At 35.4% G+C, this 25,097-nt stretch overlaps 1 protein-coding gene across 3 annotated transcripts in view; it reads right to left on the bottom strand.

Annotated features, from left to right (window-relative positions):
* IBTK (inhibitor of Bruton tyrosine kinase) overlaps positions 1-25,097 on the bottom strand; it is a 58,674-nt gene that overhangs the window by 21,002 nt on the left and 12,575 nt on the right. For 2 of the 3 annotated variants that reach the window (XM_057412535.1, XM_057412537.1), the window contains exons 4-23: positions 24,121-24,245; positions 23,475-23,585; positions 22,124-22,294; positions 21,096-21,213; positions 19,110-19,290; positions 17,719-17,842; positions 15,332-15,509; positions 13,624-13,801; positions 12,199-12,795; positions 11,280-11,366; positions 10,311-10,393; positions 10,171-10,208; positions 8,062-8,158; positions 7,588-7,689; positions 6,567-6,684; positions 4,608-4,668; positions 3,728-3,855; positions 2,729-2,841; positions 1,936-2,084; positions 1,115-1,278 (exon numbers count right to left, since the gene is read on the bottom strand). In XM_057412535.1, the coding sequence (XP_057268518.1) occupies positions 1,115-1,278; positions 1,936-2,084; positions 2,729-2,841; positions 3,728-3,855; positions 4,608-4,668; positions 6,567-6,684; positions 7,588-7,689; positions 8,062-8,158; positions 10,171-10,208; positions 10,311-10,393; positions 11,280-11,366; positions 12,199-12,795; positions 13,624-13,801; positions 15,332-15,509; positions 17,719-17,842; positions 19,110-19,290; positions 21,096-21,213; positions 22,124-22,294; positions 23,475-23,585; positions 24,121-24,245 (2,923 nt within the window). The remainder of the gene's footprint in view (positions 1-1,114; positions 1,279-1,935; positions 2,085-2,728; positions 2,842-3,727; positions 3,856-4,607; positions 4,669-6,566; positions 6,685-7,587; positions 7,690-8,061; positions 8,159-10,170; positions 10,209-10,310; positions 10,394-11,279; positions 11,367-12,198; positions 12,796-13,623; positions 13,802-15,331; positions 15,510-17,718; positions 17,843-19,109; positions 19,291-21,095; positions 21,214-22,123; positions 22,295-23,474; positions 23,586-24,120; positions 24,246-25,097) is intronic. The other variant, XM_057412536.1, reaches the window with a different exon arrangement.

Raw genomic sequence — 25,097 nt, 5'->3', positions numbered from 1 at the left:
AGCACTGCCTCTGTCTCTCCCTACATAAAAACCAACTGCCATAGACTAACTAGTAAATTACCCACTGGGAGGTCATACCAAACCCTGTTGTCACTGCTCCTCCACAGTAGTTTAAGCAAATACACTACGGTAATAACGCTTTAAACATTCTACACAACAGTGCTGCTTGCTTTTTCCTGACATCACACCACCAATACCAGAAAAAGTGAAGAGTACAAGGGAAACCCATAAAGCACAGTGAGATGACAATAAAGTGCTACGGCTTTATTTGTTCCCCTTCCATGCAATCCTCCAGAAAACATCTGAAAAGAACTCTTAAGATAGCAGATGAAGGTGGAGCAAGCAGACTTGGTTATGGGATGTTATTACCCTCTCTGCATAGACTAGGCTTGCACAAATACAAAGTGAGACAAAACAGGTTCCTAACAGACCCCGGTTCCTAAACAATATTATTTCAGAGCTGCAACTTTTGATCTCTACATCTGTATCACCTGTATTAACAAAGCCCATCAGCCACAAAACAGCAGAGCCTAATAAAACTGTGGGAAATTATCACTATATGATTCCCTAAAGCCTTAAACTCTTTTCTATTCAATCTTTATTTGACAACTGTCAGAGACAAGACACCAGTCAAGACAGAACTTCAGTCTGTCACAGCAGTACTGCTCATTTTAATATGCAGATACTGCTACAAATAAAACTAAAGTTTTATTACTGCATCAGTTAAACCTGTGGCATTGATTCTTGTAAGTCTAAAGGTATGCCTTAAAAACGTCAAAGTACAATGGTGTTTCTAATGGCTTCAAGCATGGTCTGATTAAAAAAAAACCTGCCAAGTATTTTACAAAGTGTTAACTAAGCAGACCTAAAAAAAAAGACATTAGATGTCCAGACTGGCAGCACTTCAAATAAGTTAGTATATATATATATGTTTCTTTTTTGCAAATTATAATTAAAAAATACGTACTGGTCTAATATAACTACCAAAATCTTTATGGGTCAAGTAATGTATGCTCCTTTTGAACAGCAGATAGCTTTTTAGCCTGAATATTATTAATATTCACTACCAAGTGCAGAACACTAAGTTAGGTAGGCACTACAACTATTACTTCACCTGAAACTAGCTGCTACCCAATTGGGAGAGCTTCCAGAGTTGTTTTTGGCACGGGGAATGGACTGTGGAAGAGACTGTGTCAACGCTGATGATCCCTTGTATGACTTCATATCCCTATTAGGTTGAGAAGGTTTCATACCATGATTGCATGCTTTGTCCTTCATCTAAAAGAAGACAGAAAAATTATGAAAAAATATTCTCACATGTAAGTGAAAAGATTTAAAGGATACCTCAAAAATAGTAACAATGTAGTGAATGCCTGATGAGTCTGCTTCACACTTCACCCCGAATCATTTAAGTCTAAATACATATCTTGACAGTGGAAAATTCACTCAGAGATGTTCACTTCTAAAATTTTAACATTTAACATAGGCACAATTCTCTCAAACTTATTTCTCTTTGCCAGTTATGGCTATTTTCCTCAATATTACTTCTGTCCAACTACAGTAGATGAAGAACAGCATGATTTTCCTGGAGTTTTTTTTACTTGGTTTTGGGTTTGGCATTTTCGGGATTCTGAACATTAGATTTGCTTTGCATGTTAAATGAAATATATAAAACTTTACATAATTGTTCTTTAAGTGTGAAATTTTCTGAATGCTGCAGCATATAAAAGTTACTATAGTACCATGTGAATAAATTACCCCTAGATGATTTCATGAGTAATACTCAGTTTTATTTGCTTTATCAGATAAAAAGATAACTAAAGTTTTTACATCATTTTAAGGACAACAGATTTGCACAAGCACTCCAAAACACAAACTCTGGTTTTGATGGACTATATAAACACAAATAAATTGCCAGGAACAAGTAAATCTAACCTCAGCCTTCTCTGGATGAAATCCTTTGGTGAAGTCCGGGGACTGCAAGTCTCTGGGGCTACCCACTCCTGCATAACTGCCTTCAGAGTCAGATGTTAAGAGTTCTGGAAGTGATTCTACAGAGTTAGTTTTATCCAGTTTTACAGAGCCTAAGAAACAAAAAGAGGAAGTAGAACTATGAAATCATGAGACCCAGACTAAACAATGCTTAAAGAGAAAAAAATAAAGAAAATGGAAAATTATTCACTCCATATGATCAATACAAAATAACCAGGGGTTTACTAGGTCCACTACACTAAACTGTAACAAGTATAAACAAGACCATCAAATATATTTTTCAGAGTAAGATTACTCCCAATTTTGTTTCTGTCTTGCAGTTTTAGGAAGTAAGGCTGACATTTTCCTGTTGAAAATGAGGTCTTCTACCATCTTTTCAATAAAGAGTGACTAATTTATATTTTTTATTCCAGAAAAAAAAGAAAACAAAACAACACAACACACTTTAGCAGAAATGTTCCACATATTAAAACCACATGGGAAAATGTCCATTAAGCTTATTTAATAAAAGTCATGTTTTCACAGAATCTGAATTTGGGGCACAACCTTAATATGACAAACATCATTTCAAACTAAATTTATTCTTAAGAATTCAGTATTAAATTCAAATATAGTGTTCATTAGAACAGAAATAATCATTGCAAGATTTCCTTACTGGAGTATAGAAATTGTACTGCATTGCATATTAAACTTTATGTTCTGGTTTTATACCTGAAAGGAACTCTTTCACACTGACCTGTGGAGGCTGGACTCTGAATAATATCTGATAAATTATATCCTCCAGAACTATTGGACCGTTTTCGTGGCTTCTTCTTGGCTTTATTTTTTGCTTTTTTGAAAAGGGCTTCCCTATTAAAAAACAAAACAAAACAACAAAAAGCAACAAAAAAAACCAAGATGGATTAAAGCCAAAGAAATTAAGCCTCAAAAGTATCAGTGTCAATGTCAAGTTTTTCAATAAGCAGCAGCAGTTACACTTCAAGTATTAATACCTGGTCCTACCAGCCACTGCTAGCTGTTTCTGCTCTCTCTGCTTATGCACCGCCACAACTATTCAGTTAATGTTTGGGGGGTGGGGAACATTTCAAGAAGATGAGAAAAAAATTCTTTCCAATCTAGATCTAGTCTCTGGTCTAGTATACTACATAAAGATTTCTACTGAGACAGTAGAAGACACAGCAGCTGCACAGGCTGGCACTGCCACCTAGGTCAGATTAAACCTGCTACACATCACAGCAACCAGCATAAAGCAAACTACATCTATGTCACTTTTTTCTCCCTTGATTTCTCCTAAATCAGTGAAGTAAAATAAAACTCCACAGTTGGCCTCATTTTCCACGCTCCCCAACACCATTACCATCAAGATAACTACTACAACTATAAAGTAGGTATGTAGTCATGCTACAAAAATGTTACATGTTCCTATATGATGTTAGAAAGAGTGGAATCAAATAAAAGGCATTTTTCATTTTAACATAACTTCTAGAAATTTAGAATTACATGAATCAAAACAAGAGTAACTTTCAAGAACCTTATTTGAGAAGCTTTTTGTGAAACATTTTTTGTGAAATACATACTTATATTCATTCCTGAATCAATACTGTAACCTTACAATGCTTGGGGTTTGTTTAGTATTTCAATTCCGAACAAAAAGAGAGCTAGGAATCATGCAAAGGGGGATAAATAACATACACAGCTCTCCTAGTTAAAAAGGTGATGAAAAATAGATACTTACTGAGAATTTTGTTCTATATTCATTTCTTCCCTTAAAAAGACAAAGTTCTCTCCATCTTCAGGTTCAAAAGAACTTATGTCGGGTCCATCTGGATATGGAGTAATAACTCTCCTGACCATAGCAGGAATCTGTAGTTGTAAAGGCCGTTACATTAAGTTTCTCTTAAGTTGTATGTTAGCACATATATGATCTCTTATAAAAGGACCAACTCAACTGTCATTTAAACACCTGTACAGATCAAGTCAATTACTTAACCAGCTTAAAAAATTAAGTTACATCTTTAAGCAAAACAGAACTATTTTAACTGACACTCAGACTGCACATTTCAGCTGCCTGTAACCCCTGACAAAAAAAAACAAAACAAAACAAAAGATTCAAGGTTTTGAAAACACTCATCTTGTACTATCGTACAGTTAAAGAACACTGGATTATAACGTGCCTTGGCTTTCTCTTAATTGAAGTTCAACTTCCATATTATTTTTCTTACTGCTATTAAGATCTGTATGATCACTCTGAACTCTACACTGAAGAGGGACAATTTTCTTTCTTCTCCTACGTAACCAATGTCACATGAAACAACATAAGCAAAATCTGTTAAAGAGCAATTGTTAATTACAGAACATTAATATATTTAATGTGCATAATTAATTAACTTGAAGGACAACACTGTTGCAGCAGTGGCAAGCGAATAATGAAATATGAGCTCCATGAGTGGTAACAGCAGCAGCTAACCTTAGCTTTTGAGTCAGATGTTCCACATTCAGCCTGTCATCCAGTTCCACATTCAGCCTGTCATCTACAGACCCTGAACATTTATATTTATTACTCCTCTGTTCTCATTTTAAACCTAACCAGCTTACGCTCAGGTTGTACAACTTACAGTTTTCCTGTAATAATCTGAAAGATCCTTTACAACTTCATCACTTAAGATATCCAGAGTCCTTAAAAAAAAAAAAAAAAAAAAAAAAAAAGGAAAAAATAGATACATATAATCTCACCAGCTTTTTTTTTTTTTTTAATCAAGTTAGCATTTTAGATAAGTCTCACCTACAGGCATTGTTACTTTTTCGTGGTGGTCACAGAGTCAGAAGGAAGAAAATGAACACAAATATAAAAGTAGTCAATGCTCTTGTTGTGAGGGTTAAACACACAGCCTTTCCATATAGCCCAACTTTACTTACAGCCACAGCTAATACAGACCTGCACAGTCAAGTTACCATGAACTAGATATTACCTATTTCTGCATACTTTCAAGTCTTCCTGACATGTATCTAATATTCAAAATCAATGCGAATTCTTCTATAAAACTCAGCTACAAGATTCCTTGATATTTATACCAAACAACAACACTACAGCAACAAACATTACTCAACAGAACTGTCTTGCCCACATGAACAGATCTTGCACAAAACTGTCACAACTAAATTCTATGTGTCTCAGATTAAAAGTGTTGCTACCCAGTAATGCAGTAATGGCATTTTCAGATTTTCCACTAAAATCATAGAACAGTTACAGTTGGAAAGGACCTTAAGATCATCTAGTTCCACCCCCCCTGCCATGAGCAGGGACACCTCGCACTAAACCATGTCACCCAAGACTCTCTCCAATCTGGCCTTGAACACTGCCATGGATGGCCTTGAACACTGCCATGGATTATCACTCCTTTGGGCAACCTGTTCCAGTGCCTCACCACCCTCACAGTAAAGAACTTCTTCCTTATATCTAACCTAAGCTTCCCCTGTTTTAAGTTTGAACCCATCACCCCTTGTCCTATCACTACGGCGATAGGCTACCTTCAGGTACTGGAAGGCATATAGCCCTAACTGTAGTATGAACGTCTGCATGTCCTTTCCAGGTTTAGGATGAAAGAAACCTGAATAATAAGACATAACTAAAATTTTATTCTTCTCTCCAAAAATTGAAGGTTAAAATGTTTATAAAGTTGTGAAGAGGAAAATTGCTAACAGGAATTAATTTCTCTGCCTATGACACAAGCAGAGCACTTCTGTGACACAGCAGTGAAGTGCTGGCATTCTGAACTGGTTCTGATCTCTAAGAGCTTCTATAGCTAAAAGGAAGTATGACAAAAAGACTAGGAGTGGAAGAGTGAACCAATAACAAGGATGGGGGTTTGTTTTTTTTTTCTTTGCTTGGGTTTTTTGTTTTGCTATTTTTTATTTTAGGGTGGGTTCTTTTAAATCTTTTCTAAGTAAGTTAAATCAGTGCTAATAAGGCTTGCTCTGAGAAGATGGTATGTAATCTGGAAGCAACTTGAAGCTCTGTCCAAAAGCACTGACAGAAAGACAACCAGAGCACACCTTCAAGTGATTAAAATCCTAGCTGAATCATTGTGCAAAGCAAGGGTAAATAATTTGTTCAGCCTTCACCACATACTGCTACAGTAAAGAAACTACCAGAAGGTAGGCCCATTCTCTTTGGGAAATACAGCAACTGTAATAAACCTCCTTAAATTAGATTCAATTTGCATAGTAATCTGCTAATTTAGGCATCTTCAAAAACAATTAAAAAAAACCCAAAAAAAACCTGAATAAGATTAATGCCTAATGTCAAAGCCCACTGAATTCAAGAGAGGTTTATCCCTTTAATTCAGGGTCTTCATGCCAGATTGCAACACAGGGTTTTGTACTATAGAACTGGTAGAGTATGTACAGATACTTAACTAGCTTCTGTTTGTCAAAAATGAGTCTCCCTTTGAACTACCAGCATTCAGCTGCATTTTAACATTTACCTGCTCCTATGAATTTTTCCAACCCTTTTCCCTTTTTGGCATGTTTGAATTCAGCAGCTAGAACATGAACACATTTGCTTTCCTACTTACCTCGATTCAAGCAAAGCTGCCATATTAAGTACTATGAACTGCAAGCACGACAGTTTTAACTGTTCAGCATTGTACATTGCAGAGAACTCCAACAGCTCAGCAGCATTCTTTAAAGTAACTGCAAAGAGGAAACACAACAAACTAAACTGGATAACGTGCTACAACATCATGAAGCAGTTTTTAAGCCTTATTGCACAGTGTTATTGAACATATTACTGAAAAATATACTTCATTCCCAGAAAAAATGCTAATGCTCTAACATTACTAACATAAACTACAGCAAGCTCCATGTAACTTTGTAGCAGTTTGAATTCAATGGCTTTTTCACAGAAATAGAAAGGCACTACCTACAAATGTATCAGTTTCAATATATTGAAACTCAGCAGTCTAAAAAAGGGGAAAAAGAAATTTAAAATCAAGTTTCATGTACAGCATAAATAGTTCTTTAAGCTCCAAATGTTCTCCTTTAGCAGGGAGAAGGAAAAATAGGGAGGTAAAAGGGGTAGCAGGGCAGGGAGAGAGAAAAAAACAAAAATAAAAATGGATGTAACTAAGAAATGCCAGCAAAACTTGTATGCTGACTTCCTGTATCAAGCTGGACAGCAACACTTAGCATTTTCTAAAAGGGACAGATCTTCATAGTCAAACAGAAACAGCTCTGTGTCAAACAAACAACAAGAGAATTAGTAAAATTAAATACAAGAACAGAAATAGAAACAGAACTTACTTTATCAAGTTTTAAAGAAGTCTGAATTCAGTGAATAAAGGTTTTATAAAAAATTCGGTTGTTTTAGTGGTTTTGGGTCTGGGTTGTTTTTTTTTTTTGTTGGTTGGTTTTGTTTTTTTTTTATTTTTTCTTTTTATTTAAGAGCATGAGATGAAGACAACAATGCATAAGGAAAAATCTGCTAACCTAAAACATCACCCAGACTAAAGAAGCAACTGTCAATAGCTATGCAATGAATAGCAAAAGGTAATTAGAGCAAGAGAATAATAAATAATGCTGTACTGAAGAACTCACATTTTTCTGCAATGGCTACTTCACAGATTTCTTTGAGTCTGGATATAAGAAGCTGGTCTGCCACAACAAGAACATTACATATGAATTCCACATTTTGAGAATCTGGAAAACAAAGCATCACATAAACGGTGTGGCCAAGTCAAAAGCAACTATAACATATACAGCTTCAATGAGATTTTACCGAGGGACAAACATAATGGTTTCTCAAATTTTGATGGGATTTTCACAGCACAAGGAATAGCTTTGAAGAACACACAGTTTTTCAAAGCAAGAGGAGGGAAAAGGAAAACTGCAGTTTGACAAACTAAAGAAGAAGTACAAAAAGGCCTGGGGTACAGGCATCACCTCAAAATTTAAAGCAAAAGTCAAAAAAAAATTGATTTTCTATATAAAACTGCAAACATATTGAGTTTCTATTTCTAAAACATAAAAATTGCAGGAGGTACAGTTGAGCTGAAAATATATTAATGGCACCTTTTATTGCAAGAGCTTCATCTGTATACAGGTAATCTACAATTATCTGTAGAATGTCAGAATGTATTGGCATTTCCAGAGCTGAACAACAGGAAGCCTAAAAGGCAAAGGGTGAAAAAAAGAGTGAAAGAAGCTGACTACCTGGAAAAAAAACAGAAAATTAAGAAAACAATTATATTTAGCAATTGACTCAGACTGAGGGTCACATTTTCAAAGCTAAACAATTTTTAAGCATTTGCACAAAGTTCTTTAATTAAGAATTGATTGTAGCAAAGCAATTAAAATTTGCTTAAACCTGAATAAATATCCATGAAATACTTCAGTGTTTCATCAGTCTGAGCTTCTTCTCTAACAATTCTCCTTGATTATATTACTTTACCCGCAATTGCCTAAAAGTAGATCTGCAGGAATCCCCTATGCAGGTACTGAACTGCTTTACTTTCAAGGTGAAAGATCTAGTGAAACCACAAGTTCCTATGCAATAATAAAATGAAATTGGCCATTACTGTTAATGCCTGAGAAAACAAGGTCCTCTGCAAACTCTCCATTTGGACAATTCAACCATTAAGGCAAAGCTTTTGTATGAACAAACTTTAGCCATTAAACCATGTAATTCTCAGCATTCAAGCTTATGCAACATCACTGCTTAACAAGTTTCTTTTGTTTCAGGTGGCACTGAAGCAAACTTCATATCACAAAACTTCTTCTGCTTCAGAATGTGCTACTGGTACTGATATATTTCCCATCTGAAGTTTAAAAAACTTACAGACGTTTAGATTTTTCTATACAACATCTAGACTTGATTTACAAAATATTTACTTGTGAATTCAGTATGATTTAGACTTACTTACAAAATAACACATAACTTACAAACTAAATATAACTGATACACAAATCTATGATTCATATGGACATTCAACACTTTAAAAATACAGTAATACATCAATCATTTGTCTCACATGTTTCAGATATATTTCCTCAGGGATGACTGAGGAAAAGGCAGCACAATAACTTAGAGGACAGCTGAAGTTCTGTCATGCAGCAGAAGAGAACTTCCAGTACTTTGCCAGGTTCTTAGATGTACATATAGCCAAAAAAACCATGAAAGTTCAGAAGACTCTTGCACACTGTTTCAGCTTTCAAACTCCAAAAAATGCTTCTCCATGTACACCTTTCCTCTCTTTACACAAGCATTATTAATTGTATTCAGACACTTAGAGGAATTTAGTGAGATTAAGATGTCCAGGAACAACCAGACCACTGACACATAGCTAGCAAATAGCAACCAACACAAACAAAAGATCTACACCTTTGTAACAGCAGCTGGTGACTAAGTGGAACAGTCACAGAATCATATAATAGTTAGAGTTGGAAAGGACCTTAAGATCATCAAGTTCCAACCCCCCCTGCCATGGACAGGGACACCTCACACTAAACTATGTCATCCAAGGCTCTGTCCAGCCCGGCCTTGAACACTGCCAGCGATGGAGCATTCAACTTCCTTGGGCAACCCATTCCAGTGCCTCACCACCCTCACAGTAAAGAACTTCTTCCTTATATCTAATCTAAACTTCCTCTGTTTAAGTTTTAACCCATTACCCCTTGTCCTACCACTACAGTCCTTGATATCCTTTATGTCACCGACAGTAAAAATCAACTAGAGATTCAACACACTGAATCTTGATTCTGCTGTATCTTTTTCTCACTACATATGAAAAGCTACTCCATATGGTATACTATTTAAGCTGCAAAAACTTTAACACAAAGAAAATGAAAATTCATCCAATGCAGTATCCCATAAGTCCAGCACCTTTTAAAAATTCACAAACTAACCCACAATAAACCACTAAAACAAAAGTAATAGTTTAATTTCCTTTGACAGATACTAATTATTACTCTCATTTAATACACAATCTCAGTAGTACAAATATAGAGTAACCAAAAATGAGGGGGGTTTGTTTAGGTTTTTTTTCTTGCAAACAGGATCCACGAATCCAGCCTTTCAATTTCCCCAACATTTAGGATGCATTATACTAGGAAAAACTGAAAAACTGTCACTTATTTGATGCAAAAAAACATATGACCACAACTGTTTACTGGCAAGCTTACCTCAATCCATGAGCTGCTTAACATGCTGTGAAAATAATCTGAAAAGAAAGGCATTTCAGTTCAAGATGCAATAAAATTTCAGCTAAAAAAAGACAGTATGACTTATATGTGTATATATGTATATATAAAAATACACATACCAAGTCTTGCACAAAGTACACACTTATGACATGGGAATTCCTTTCCATCTAAAGATTTCAGGGTCACATCGCAGAGGTATGAACTAGAAGATATTTAATAGAACTGTGACTACTCAGAAGAGCTACAAGTTGTAAACTCTACAAATAAATTCTTACTTTAGCAAGTTATGATTTATCCTTTAAAAGAAAACACACCTGAAGTTTAACAATATCATATAAAATGAACCTAAAAGTACAGGTATGATAGTTTACAAAGAGAAATATTTTGTCCAAAACTAAGGTCTCACAATTCCATCTGAAATATTTCTTTTCAATTACTGTTCTAAAACTCCTGTGATCAAATAATTTTAGTCAATCTTAAATGGTCTATGTTATGTTAGTTCTTTTACATTAGTAGCTACTACAAGCTTTGACAGTGCACTTCAAGAGTGAAGCAATGTAAATTCTGTGACAAAGCTACTTCTATGCAATGTAGCTTTTACTATGTAAGCAGACTATTCAAGCCTTTGGGTATAAATAATCTAATCACACCAATGGAATTAAAAAAAACAAAAATGATTTATAAAAGTGTAAAGAATTTTTCTATTTAAAGATATTCTATAGATCTTCACTAGATAAAATAGTATACATTTGCTTATTTCCAATCCATGTAATCTTATTGTCACAGCAAGCATATTTGAAAAAGTCAAACTGCTTTTGACTGGATTACCAACAACACTGACACAGTTAATCCACAGAACACATGAATGATCAGCAAAAAGCGGCAAAAAATACCATACATAATTTATCCCAGATTACTAGTTCAAAGATCAGTCTATAAGCATCTACAGAGAATTTCCAAACTTAAGTTACTGTGAAAAAGACAAGTGTATACTAGAAATTAAAATACAGTTGATGACTTGATATAGGCTGTACTTAACAGATAAAGAGATGACTTAAGAGGAAGATAGTTCAATGTAAAAAGTTTACCATTTCTTCTGATTTAACTTCATTTTATTCCCATTCTTCTTGTTGACAACATTAATTTTTCCATTTTCTAACCTGACTCCATCCAACCTGCAAACCATTAATATTAGTAATTAAAAAACAGTTCAAACCATTAAGAACAACAGTTTCACAAAGTAACAGTGCTTTGGTGGGCTCATGTTATTAATATAAAAAAGGACCAAAATCATTCACCACAGAAAACTAGGAAGGGCCACTTGCTACTTAGAAGTCTCCACTTTAGACGTAAAATGTAACATCTTAGCTACCCTATTTATTACCTTAAATGAAAGCTATAGTGCTATAGTTAAGGCCAAAGTCCAACATCACAGGGTCAAAAAAGTCTAGGAGTTCATATACACCGCTACCAATCAGTTATCTGAGCAAAGACAGTGATTTAAAAGAGATGCATGTTTCAGCACAGGGCTCTTGGAACACCCTAATTCATCAAGGAGGCTTTTGAGTGGGATGGTAATGACACAGTGTAAACCCTGCTCAGCAACAACTAAATCAACATTGTCGTCCTAAACACATCACTATACCAGTTACTAAGAAGAAAATTATCTGAGACAAAACAAGGCAAATACACAGGGCAGATGTTTTAAATATAAACATCGAAGAAATTCTAGGACATAATAAAGGGCAACAGCACATTTCTATCACATAGAAGCCTATTAAAAAATGATGCTTCAAATACATAATCATGCTACGAAAGTCTGCTTCTGACATTATTCTTACCAAGAGCATCAGAACAAACATCCTGCTTTAAAGAGATGACACAGTGTGTGCTGTAAACTTTTATACTTATAAAGTAAAAAAAAAACCAAAAAACTAAAGTTAGATCAGCTTACATAGACACTCTGTGAAGAGCTTGCCAGATAAAAATATGTTTCATCTCACCTACCTTCCACTTAAATTACTGAGTCCAAACTTCTTTGCAGAACTTTGCAACATTTTTATGAGGTTAGCTTCTTCACCAACAGCTTTGCATTTTTTAGATTTGGTCTTCTGTTTTTCATTTATAACTTGCACTTGATTATTTCTATAAATCTCAAATGTAGACTTTCCATTAACATTTTCATTAAAACTCATTTTGCTCAGGTTAGAAATTAAGGTATCTTGGTATTCTTCTGATTTTCCTTTGTGCAGGATTTTTGGTTTATAACCATGAGTCAGAAGATCACACGTATCAGTGTATATGAACTGCAGAAGGTACGCAAACAGATCTGGATGAACTTTCTCTACTACATAAAGATCACATCCAACAGCATCTTCATCTTTACGGTAGATGTCTGTAGTGTCTAGCTGGTTGTCACTGGAAACAAACAACTTCCTGAAGAAGTCGGAGCGTACAGCCAAGATGTATTTGTGCACAGGGTAAGTTCTTGTGCCAATCTGAAAAGTCACATCATGGATGCTGTCCATTTCATCTGTTTCATCTAACAGTTTGCCAAAATCCTCTCCAAAACTTGATAATGACACACTTGGAATTTCATAGAGACTAGAACAAAATGAAAACCATCAAAAAAACTTCTCTTTATAAGCTCCATAAAAATTTACATAGCATGTTTAATGAAAAGGCTGAGGTAATTTCCTTTGGGTTTTCTTCTTACATTGCTGGACTACTGAACATTTCTTGTCCTGTTCTTTACAAGAAAAAAAAACTAATATGGTATTTAGACAATTAAACCACATACGTAAGAACTGTCTAGCTTCCAGGTATCAAATATCGTATTTAGTCTTTATAAATTATCCAGGAAATATGTAATACCAGAGCTACCATACCTTCACCTCATTTTTCCAATAAGAAAACACAGAAATGTTTGCTGATTTTTGTATTACAATCCAAAGCAGTAAGACAAAAGGAAACACAACCCAGTATTTACTTATTTATTAGATATATTGGAAATAAATCTATTAAATATATTATAAGAGCACAAGCAACATGACTCAGTATTCTACTTAATCATTTGACTTTAAACCTTTTGTCCAAAGATCCACTTTTCACTTCTATTTAAAAGTTAATTATTGATGATTACTGAAGGGGTTAATTTCTACAGTATTTAGACCTCAGAGTAAAGAAATACATTGCAAACGCTTGATAGAAGAACATCAACATCATCTATACTAATTATGCAACTATATAAACTGACATCTTTGGGAAACTTCAACACGCATTTTCAGAAACAAGTCCTATTCTCTACAAGTATGGATAACCACATTTACTCCGGCTCTCTATGACTAAAACAATGTCTTTGAAAAGCAGAATGATTTCATTGCAATCCCACACAAAAAAAGAGAAAAATTACAGTTGTGACTTTAAGTATACCTTGTTTTAGGATCTGACTGTAAAACAGCAAAATTGCAACCATTAGGATCGGTGGCAATACTAACAGCTCGGTGGACAAAAGTCAGCTTCTGCAGTCGAATTCTTTCATACACACTGTTTGTATCATGTTCACAGGACACATCACATGAAGAATTCTGAAGGCTTGACACAAGTTCTGCTAAAAAAGAAAAAAAATTTTAAAAAAATTGAAAAAACTCACAGAAAGGTCCAGCTAACTAAAATGCAATCAATATAAGTCAATGGATGGAGTCACTGAATAAAGCTAAAATTGTGCTGAAGATTGCAGCTTGCTAAACTGAAATGCAGGAAGGCATTTTAATGAAGAAAAAAAATAAAATATGAACAATCAAAAAAACAAACAAACAAAAAACCCCAAAACATGAGAAATATTATGTATAGTAGAGTTTTTCTCCAGAACTACTTGTGGAACTGTTTTGCCACTTCTTCATATAAGGGGAAAGACTCCATCTAACATTCAATGCGACCTCTTGTGAAATGAAACAAGCACTGAATCAGCGTACAGAATTGTAAAATTGTTTTCTTTTCCTATCAATTACAGCAGATATAATACACTTGCCTACAGACTTCATATTGTATCTGTTTAAATTATATCCAAACTAACAACATACTATTGAAAAAAATGCAATATTCTCCGAATACTGTTTTTTCAATAAATAAAAAACTAAAGACATGCATACCATTTGTCGCACTCACTAAAGCCTTTCAAAAGACAGCAGCTCTCATTCATTACAAATCAGTGATGAACATCAACTGACATTCAACTAGTCAGCAGGTCGAGATTCTGAAGTTTTTGTACTTTTAGTATTTTCAAGGAAAAAAGAGCAATACACATAAAGAGAGTGCCTACAAATGCATACCGGCACCAGACAAACAGAGTGAAAAGGAGATGAATTCACAGGTGCCTCTGTAATGAAGGAACTACTATGTTATGTGCAGAATAAAAGAAAGTAGCAAAAGAGTAAAACTAGTAACTCTGGATTGAGCAACAGAGGAAATATTTTTGCTGTGAAAGAATGCAAAAATTGACAGATACAACTATAGATGGAATCTTGATATAAAAGGAAGTGGAACTCCAATATAAAGCTATAAAGTTCAAATACATCCTAGGTTGGAAGTAAATCCATTTCTAACCATAGAGTGTTAAGGCCCTACATGAACAGAGCTGACAGTTTCAATTAAAATCTTGTCCTACAGTAGACCATTCTTCCTTGCAGAAAAACCATCCATCAGGACCTACTCTTGGCAATATGAGCCAAGCTAGTAAGGTAGAAATTGATCTGGACCCTGTATTATGCCCAGATAAGGGTCTGGGAAACACGATAAGGTTTCATAGACTTAGCAGTGAAAGCAAGTACATGCTCCTTTGTTCAATGCCAGTTTTTTAGGACTGGTCATGTAATATCATCATTAGAGTAGACCGCTGTGCTACTATTACTTTGCAGAAGTACCTTTCTTCCTGGAAATCTCCACCTGAAAGTTAACTGAAAGCTGCAAAGTAAGTAAATCTTAATTAAACAGAAAAGAGAACAGTAGTGGTCGATGACACTAACGATCAGCCACAGAGGAAAGAACACCACCACATAATACTGTTAAAGAATGTACAGATTTGATTAAACTTTTATATTGATCTGAAGTACTCAAAAACTATTAAGAAATCACAACTAACCTTTTTTTTCTGAGAATTTTTTCCCTTCGTCTAGCCACTTCCCTGAAAAGGCTTCACCATCCTGTGTGACAAACATTATTTCGTTCCCATTTAAAGCAACATCAGACATGAAGACCTGCCGGCCATACACCCAACGACACTGCTTCATGGAGTTGTTAGATGACTTCCAGCAAAACACCTGTAATTTTTTTATTTTCAGAGAAAGGGTAAATCTTCATATTATATAAAAGCGGTTCCACATTAGACATTACTTTTTTTTTTTTAAACACAAGAACATGCCACCTCAAAGTTGCATATAAAAGGAGACAGGCATTCATCAAAATTATAACCCAAGTGTTATGAGCACCTATTTCAAAGAACCAAGATGTAAAATACGGAAAACCTATTATGATATCAAAATCCACTTGCCCATGAAGGACATCTGAAAAGCTTCTCTTGAATAGTCAAACATCTTCATAGCAGTCATCTGTGGGATAGTTTTTACTGACATTTCAATAATGACAGCAAAAGGTGTCATCAAATCAAGAAATAAGTTTAATCTAGTTCTTAATTTACAGATTTATCCAACTGGTTTACTTATAAACTAGACAAAATTCAAAGCTAGCATACCGGAAGTTTACACTATTTCCTGTTAATTGTTTGACAAAGATCTCAAGTTTCTCTGTACCAGACAAGGTTTTGGAATGGAGATCATGACCAAACACAATCTCTGAAATATTCAACAGAAATGTGAAGAACTCCATGCACAGCAGGACTGTACTGTAGATGCTCAAAAAGCAAGTAGAAAGAAACAATCCCGCACAAGGTAAAGCCCAGACATGGTATTAGTGATGCTGAAATTGGGCTTTCATCTTCTCCCACTGAAGGGCCTGCACAGATCTATTAACACCTACAGAAGGAGGGGACAGAAGAATCTGAGTAACCTATTTACTCTCCCCTCTCTTGAGCCTCACAGAATCACTGAATGGTTGAAGCTGGAAAGGATATCTGGAGATTATCTAGTTCAATCCCCCTTCTCAAGTAGTGCCATTCAGAGCCAGTTCCCCAGGAACACATGCAGACTACTTTAGAATCTCTCCAAGGACAGAGACTCCACAACTTCCGTGGGCAACCTGTGTCAGCACTTGATCATCCTCACAGTGAAAACATGCTTTCTGATATTCAGACAGAGTCTCTTTTGTTTCATTTTGTGCCCATTGCCTCTGGTCCTGTCACTGGGCACCACTGAAAAGAGCCTGGCTTCATCTTCTTTACAGGTTCCCCTCAAGATGGAAGATCCCCCCGCCAAGCCTTCTCTTTCCGCCAGTTAAACAGTACTCTCCTAAAGAGAGTACATTCAAGCCAAACCAGGAAGCACTAATTCAGGAAACAGAAGTATTAAGATTCCACCTCTCTCCTTACTCAATAGTGTGTAATGCCTAAGAGCACTAAAGATCCCAGCATTTACCAGTATTTGAAATGTAGATTGACACATTTCCCCTGATGCAGGAAGATACGGTAGTTTTTTACAGTTAAAGAAGTGTCCCAAAGACATTTAAGGGGCACTACCAATACTACAGATGCTAGAAGCTAAACCTCACATGAACAAATACTGAACTGGAAGTGTATAATATCTGAGAAAACTAATGATGCAACAAACACATCCCAAAGCATAATTCAGTCAAATGCAATAAAAAAAAAAAAACAAACAAAACCCAAAAAAACCCTCACAACCAAAAAAAAAAACCACCCCAAAACAAAAACCCACAAACCATAACCTCCCCCCCCAAAAAAGCCACCCACACAAAAACAAAAACCACTGCTCCCCACTTTCCCTATTTTGATATACAAGCTCATTTTTTAACGTTAAGGCAGAATTTCAGTAACAAAACCTTTCTGTACACACCACTAGATGGCCCTGAAGTTTCATATCGCTCAGCAGATCTAGAAAAGGCTGAGGTTTTGAAGGACATCACATCTACAGAGCAGCTGCTTTTCAGCAAACCCTCTAACACTTCAGAGACTATTTTGGAGCGTGTGAAGGTGACTGGGTAGGTGGGTTGAGAGGATAGACAGGGAAGGCAAAAAAAAAAAAAAAAACAACAAACCTCCCCAAAAAATCCCAAACAGACCATGTATGGTATGTAACCACTTATGTATGTAAAAGCAAAGGCATTTACACCTTCACTGAAAATCTGTTAGGTGTCTACAGATTTAAAAATACACTACTGTACACGACTTCAGTAGTCTTCCCATAGCCCTTTAAAAAACCAAAATGTATCACCAGCAGCTATACATAAATCAAATGGGTGTTTTCCATGCACGATTTTGTCCTGTCTTATGTTTAAAGTTTCATTAATCAGTATGTAGCTTGCTATATGGTTATGATTTCCAAATACACAACTTACTCTTCCAGCTTCATCCAGTGCTAGAATGCAAATCTTCTGACCTCCATTTTCTTTAAGATGCTGGGTATCTACCTTATATTCCAAATATCCCCCACTGACAAGAACTTTTTTAAGGTTCAGCTGTCTGAAAGAACACAGAAGGTTAAATTAGTATTTCTTCATTGTGCACTTACGTTGTACTTACGACAGTCACCTCTTCATTCAGAGCAGCAGAGAAGAAAAAAAAAAATAGTTGAGGTAGTGACATTGAAAAATTACTGAAGTTGAGTTTCTCTCCACTGGCATTACTGAGATAACTGCTAATAAAATACTATGAGGAGATCGTAATTTTTGCTTTGCTTTTAAGTAAGCTACATCATATCCATAAGTTATTCACAAAATTCTGGAAGTGAAAACTGGGATAAGATTTATCTTCAATCTTCAGCATTACAAAAACTATAGTTGTGTGAATTTAGTTTAGCCATTTTTATTAAAAGACCTATCCTACCTCAGGAGACCATTTCTCAGGTTTGTGGTGGGTTTCGGGTTTTTTTTTTTTAGCTGATCAAAACCATGTTACCTTTTTTCAGCTTCTTATTCTTATTAAGAGCACAGTACACGGTATTAAGTTTCTCCAAGTTCCAACACCTTCACTTACAACCATGCAGAAAATGAAGTATTAAGCTACCACACGTCAATAAATACTGTTGGAATGTGACGTGAAGCTGAAAAGCTAACTGGGAGTTACTGGGAAAAAATGCTAATTCTCTCTTCTAATCTGTTACTACAAACTAAGTAAGAGAGAATGGTATCAAATAATTTCATAAATGTATGAGTCATGGGCCCAGTTTTTATAACAGGTTTTATATGCAGGTTTTAGCCTATGTACCAATGATGTCACAAGGTTACACCTGCAACCTAAACTACCCTTTATAATATACTATTATCCACACAGTAATTAAGAAATTCATTCAAATTACTGATTCAAAATTGTAACAACATAACTAAACAGAACAGCAGATCTTCAATGCCTCTAAGATGCATTTACGCAAATTCAGGTTAACAGAGGAACCAAAACTACCAGTTTCAGTATTTTTAAGCCTGTGGCACAAAATACTCCCTCTTAGCATGCTTTGTTGTTTGTTTAGTTTTTAAAATGTCTTTGGTAAAGCACAAATGGCAACTTAACCTCATCTAATAACAAGAATATATGAAAACAAAAAAAACAACAAAAAAAACAAAAATGACAGCTGCGGTTCATATGAAAGAACTGCAAATGAAGCAAACCCAGGGGAGCACTGTATTATCTCTACTTTCTGCACAAAAATCTTTAAAATAGTTTGCAAGTATAAGACTACAGTGAAATCTTCACCTTACTGTTCTTCATGACAAATCAGAAAAGTAACACATACTTTGAAGCCATCTTTTTGCATTGGTAGTCTGCAAGTAAATAAATATCTCCTCTTTCAGTAACGCATACTGTAGCACCATCACTTGCAGAGACCAAGGACACAGAGATATCTTTATGGTGTAGAGCAGAAACCTGGCGAGGTGAAGTTACACATTTTTCTCCATTAGGATCCAGCAGATAACCTAGAAAACACAAACACACCCAAAATCATTATTTGCCATCCCACACGTTGTGCATTTAAAGGACACTTTGCTAAACTACTTTAAAGAACCTTTAAATTCTAAAAGATTTTTGAGGCAGTTAGATAATTACACAGATAAGAGACCCACTAGCCATACTTGTTAGTTCACTACAAACTCCAGAAAACATTCAAGACTTGATACACAAAAATTGAAGTAAGGCATACTCTACAGAGAAAGCAATTTAATGAGGTTAAACTCCGCAGTGGTACTGCCTTTGATTCCAAAGAAAGAACATTTATTAGATCATACTACAGCTCAACACACTCGAAATACTATCACACTGGCATAACTAAAGCTTTATTTCAGCCATTGGAAGCTCATCATAAAAATTACTGTAAGTGCACATGCATGAAAACAGGCAGTTACATGAAACAATGGACAAGGTTGGAGCTGTAATGTAATGACTCTGAAAACATATTAAGAAAAAAAAAAAAAATCAGGTCAATGCTGCTCTGTTGCATAAAGAAACCTATGCCAAAGAATCTCATACATAATATAACCCTGCCCTGTGTGCACTTACATCTGCACCACAGAGTGGATCAGAGTACCAATATCCAGGAGCAAGCAGAAGAGCTACTTCTAAAGCTGGAAGCAACCCTGTCACATGACAGTGTAGTGCTATGCCCAAACATTTTAAAGAGTCAAGTCTTATTATCACAGGTCTATCATAGTGCCCAGCTGATACGACTGTATCATGATCTAATTATTGTCTCCACACAGTACTGCACTGGGCTTTACACACAGCAGAATAAACTCAATCTCAACAACACAAAAAAAAAAACAAACTTATATGAAGGGTACATATTAAAAAAAAAAACAAAACAAAACAAAAAAAACAACCCATAAGATATTCATTAATAAGATACTTCTCTGAAAGCTTTTTGACATACCTTTGCTATCTTAAATAGGAACACAAAAAAAAAAGTGTCTGAACCTGATGCCAGAACTGATGCAGATTAACTCTAAGTGCCAGAGCTAGCTAATATTTTGTTTGCTCATAGATACAGAACTGTGAAAATGCAAATCCAAACCGATATCGCAATACCTGTTCATTAAAAAAGACAAAAGCAACTAAAATAGCCCATTCAGACAACAAATCAATAAGTTCACTAGTTGCCAATATATTTTTATTAGGTTATATCTTGACATTCAGAATAATATTGAGTTAAGCAAAGATTCTATTAATGGCATTATTGAAAATAGATCTAGATATGGGCAAGAATTTCAGTTTAAAAATGTTAGTATGGAAAAGTTACTAGTAGCATGTTTACAGAGTGTGTTGAAAGGAGGACATAGACAGGAGAGCTGAATGTTAGTTTATAGTTTACCAAGGGCAATAGCAGCCAGATTGCTGGAAGGAGACAAGCACGCCTTGGAGTGACCTGCAACACAAGCAGCAATATCCTGTTTCCTGAAAGTCTACAGTAGCAGGACCACACAAGATACATAGACAGTGAAAGAATTATAAAGAGTTCAAATAACAGAGCTAAGCCTGACCAGCTCCCATCATCTCAAAATGTGAAAGTAACCAGCAATAATGAAAAATATTCTTGAAAAGCATGAAGAGACTGGTTTAATTAAAAGAGATGGGGGGGGGGGGGGGGGGGGGGGGGGGGGGGGTGTGGGGGGGGAGAAAGAGAGAAGGAGAGGGAGAGGAGAGAAAGCTTTAAGAAGTAGATGACAGCTTTAGCATGAACAACATCTTTTAATGGCTGGGGTTTACCTTCAGAACACTTCTAACTTACCTAGCTGGCCACCATTCAGCCCCATGGTATAAACTCCTTCCTTAGTCCATAGCACTGTATGGAATCTGCCTGCAGCCACTCCAATCACCATTCTACCTTTCAGATTTTTTGCCTGAACCTAAGCACAAATCCAAAGTACATCTCAGTATTAAGCAGAAACAGGTGAATTCCACAGGTACAAATTTCTGACATTTAACTCCTTAAGTCACTAAGAATGAAGCATTGGTAACAATCCACATACAGCCTAATAAGTCAGAATTATTTCAGAAGTTTGTCAAGTGGAGTACTCAGCACTAGTGTCAAAAAGTAGTAAACTTTGTGCATTATTTAATCAGAACTATAACCAAATCTCCTTACATTGTCTTCATATGCATGATATTGAACAAGACTTGCAGAGGTCACGTACAAAACAGTCACAGACAACTCAGATGCTGCAACAGCATCAGCTAAAAAGTGTCAGCTTGTAAGTCCTAATGCCCTAAACACACTGCAGAACTGCACCCTTCAATAAAAGGTAATGTAACTCTTACTTACATAGAAAAAAAAAAAAAATTAGATTGAGCATAGAAACATAATTACGTTGTTGATGTCCATACCTTTTCTTCCCAAAACGTTACCAATCCAGAATCAACAGTGCTTCCAGCAAAGAATACAACCACCAAACGCTGAGATTCATCATCCAGTGATTCAAAAGAAGAGCATGAATCTCAAGTAATACATATCTATTACTTTTATGTCATTTCAGCTACAGAACAATTTGGGAAAGAAAAGGGTTTTGGCAATTGTACCTTGTATCAGACTGGGCACTACCAACTTCAGTACAGTTCAGGTTACAAACTAAGATGTTCAATCAGGACACAGTTATGTATTTAAGACAGAGATGGATGGTAACACAGAACCAAGATTTTATCTGAATTCAATTGGACTGTATGGTCCTGAAAAAGTTTAAAAGTTATTTCCACGATCTCTTTCTTTTACTTTCTGTTAAAAGAACCAAACAACTAAGCCTTGACTGATATTATTTTTACCTGTCTAGGAACACTGCAGTTAGAAGGAGGAGGAAGAATACCCAATTGATGGAAAGTATTTAAACCAAAAGTGTAAACATATCCATCTTCTGTTAAAACAACAGTATGATCCTTAGCTGCCGCTATCTGGGAGCACTGATGGCCAGCTAAGCCTTCCACGAGTCTTGGAATCTGAACAAGAAAAAAAAAATTGATATACAGATAACTCTGGTTTCATATTAACCAGTGGTCATCTATGAAACTAAAGAAACACCAACAGAAAGTCATAACCAAATACTGAACTACAGATGAAAACACATTTGACTATACAACAAACTCAATAACATAATTACCAAATTCAATGCAGTTAAGACTTTCATTTGAAATGTATCCTTTGCTGTCAGAGAGGATGACAGCTCTGAAATTCGGCTAGAAATTATATCTTCAGGACAACTGGACAAATATTTAATATTACCTCTCTTGTTCTTTTTAAATTACCATGAGTGATTTCTCCCTTCAGAATACATGACAATCCTAAGAAACTTCCACAGAATAAGGAAGCAGTTCTGTATCTTTGACTCTTCATGCATTCTCTACTGTGAGTTCTCCTCATTCAACTGGGTAACATGCTAATATCAAACAGCAATTTGTAAAAAATTCTAATATCATAAAATTCAAATTTAAAAAATAAAAGTGTTAAGAATTGGGCTCCACTCTTCACTGTAACACCCAGCAACATAATATCAAATTTCTGGCAGAACTTGATATAGTAAATTAAAAAAAATCTTTGTGCTGCGAACTAAATGAATACTACCAGGAAGCGTGCACAGGATAAGATACTGAAGTCTAAGAACTGTATTGTCATCATATCTTAGTCTTCTTATATTTTGGTATTGCATATCGCAACACGTACTGTTCAAAATAAAACAGTAGGTGAATTTTCACTTACAGCTGTGCAAATCCAGTAATAATAGCCCTACTATGACTCTTCATATCACTACAGCTCTACAGTACTGCTGTTTCTTTTGTGCCAGCCTTGACATATCACATACCTATTTAAGAATCCAGCCCTTGTCTGGAATCAGCTACCCTTTATAACAACTCAGTCGTAATACAGAAGTGTGACCGCAGTATCTAGCTATCTTGAAATATATTTAAATGCATGTTCTTCTATTCTCTGCCACTTCACTAGTAGTACTAGAGAGGTTTTGGTTTTTTTTGTTATTTAGTGGGGAGCAAGGGGTTTTGCTTGAAATCAACAGCAAACTCATTTTGAAAGTACACTCACAAAAACTCTAGTTCACTTTTTAGATTTGCTATTTGAAATAAATGAAACATCATGCTACATGCTACACTTCATGAGATGGCATACCAGACATGTTTGTTCATCACCATGACCCAATCGTCCTCCTTGTCCATGTCCACAAGTATAAACTTGACCTTTGTGGGAAAGGAACACGGAATGAAATTTACAGAGTACCACCTGAAAGAAAAAGAACAAAAAAAGAGGTGGGAAGGAGGCAGTAGAGGACAGATCATTTTTCCTGGGCAACCTGAAAACACCTGCTAAAACTACTTTGTGAAGAAGTCCAGCTTTAATAAAGATCTGTTTCTGAAAATACAAGTAAGATACTACTATTAAAATTTAAAAAAAAGGTACTACACATTCTCCCCACCAAAATAGAGAACCATGATTTAATTGAAGGCGATAGTGGGGGGAGCAGCAAGAATATATTACTCTAGTACTCCTCAGCTGCTTTAAGCTGCTTGCCAAATCAATGGCAAATGCTTGCTGAGAAATAAATAAGAAGAAAGGAAAAGAGATGGGAGGAGGAATAAAACACCAAAATAAACAAAAAGAACCCACAGATCCAACATTTGTTTTTTTTAACATGAAAACTTTGAAAACTTGGTAACACCTTTGATACTTGTTGCCCCCCCCCCCCCCCCCCCCCCCCCCCCCCATGCACCCCTCCAAGCTCACCAAGAAAGATGCCTATTTAACACATTAAGAATACCTGTTTGATATACACGCCATTCCGAGGAAAGAGGTCCACCAGTTCAGGATGATGTTTACCCTGTTGGCCACCATGACCCAAAGTAAAATTTATATTGTTTCCCCAAGTGTAGACTTCTGTGGGATCTGCAATGAAAAAACATTATCTCTGCAGCTTATAAATTTACCAGTATTGTGCAAATACTGGTGACTTTGACAAGCAGCTCCTGATGGTTTTATCTAAAATTTGATGAGCAAAGCTGGTTTTTTTTTACATAGAACTGAAATTTAAAAATATTTATTCTTATAAGAAGGTACTATGACAAAATATTTTAATAATATACAATGATCAACATTACTTATATATATTTTCCAGCAGCAGAAAATGCAAACATTCCTCAGCAGCAGATTTACTTGTTATGTTTTCTGAAGACAACTACTACTTTCTTAGGTTACACATGCTTTCCTTCAGTTTAGTAAAAAGTTTATGCTGTCATGTATGAAAGCCATAAACACCTTCAAATCACAGGTGTAGCCAAAAAATAACACTTCAGATTTTTTTTTCAATAATCTCTCAGTTAGTGATGTCTGAACACCGTTTTCTGAGTAAAAGCTCAAATCAATGTACATTTCATCGCTATTAAAAAGATTAAAGAATTTTAACATATTTCACAAGTTGAAATTAAAATACCCAAATCTTCAGTGTAACCAAATTTACTTAGACTGGAAATAAGCTGAAAAAAAAACCAAAATTTCACAGTACCATAAGACTGAACAACATGGAGAAAAGAGGAAAGAAGGAGTAGAAAAGTATAAAACAGCATGAAAATAAATAAAAACTACTGGAAAGACTAATCTCCTGTCAAGGAAAAATCTTGTGTGCTCAGAGTTATTCTTACATTTTCTGTTTGGAGAAATTATATTTAGGACTACTATAACTAATTTATACCAAGCTACCTTGTCTAAAAGCATTTTGAAGATTAAAGAACATGTTTCCTC

Source organism: Pezoporus wallicus, unplaced genomic scaffold (assembly GCF_028554395.1).
Source record: "Pezoporus wallicus isolate ANWC-B61680 ecotype Strahan unplaced genomic scaffold, APGP_CSIRO_Pwel_v1 contig_4788, whole genome shotgun sequence".
Classification (NCBI taxonomy): Eukaryota; Metazoa; Chordata; class Aves; order Psittaciformes; family Psittacidae; genus Pezoporus; species Pezoporus wallicus.
This window is presented reverse-complemented; position numbering and strand designations above follow the sequence as displayed.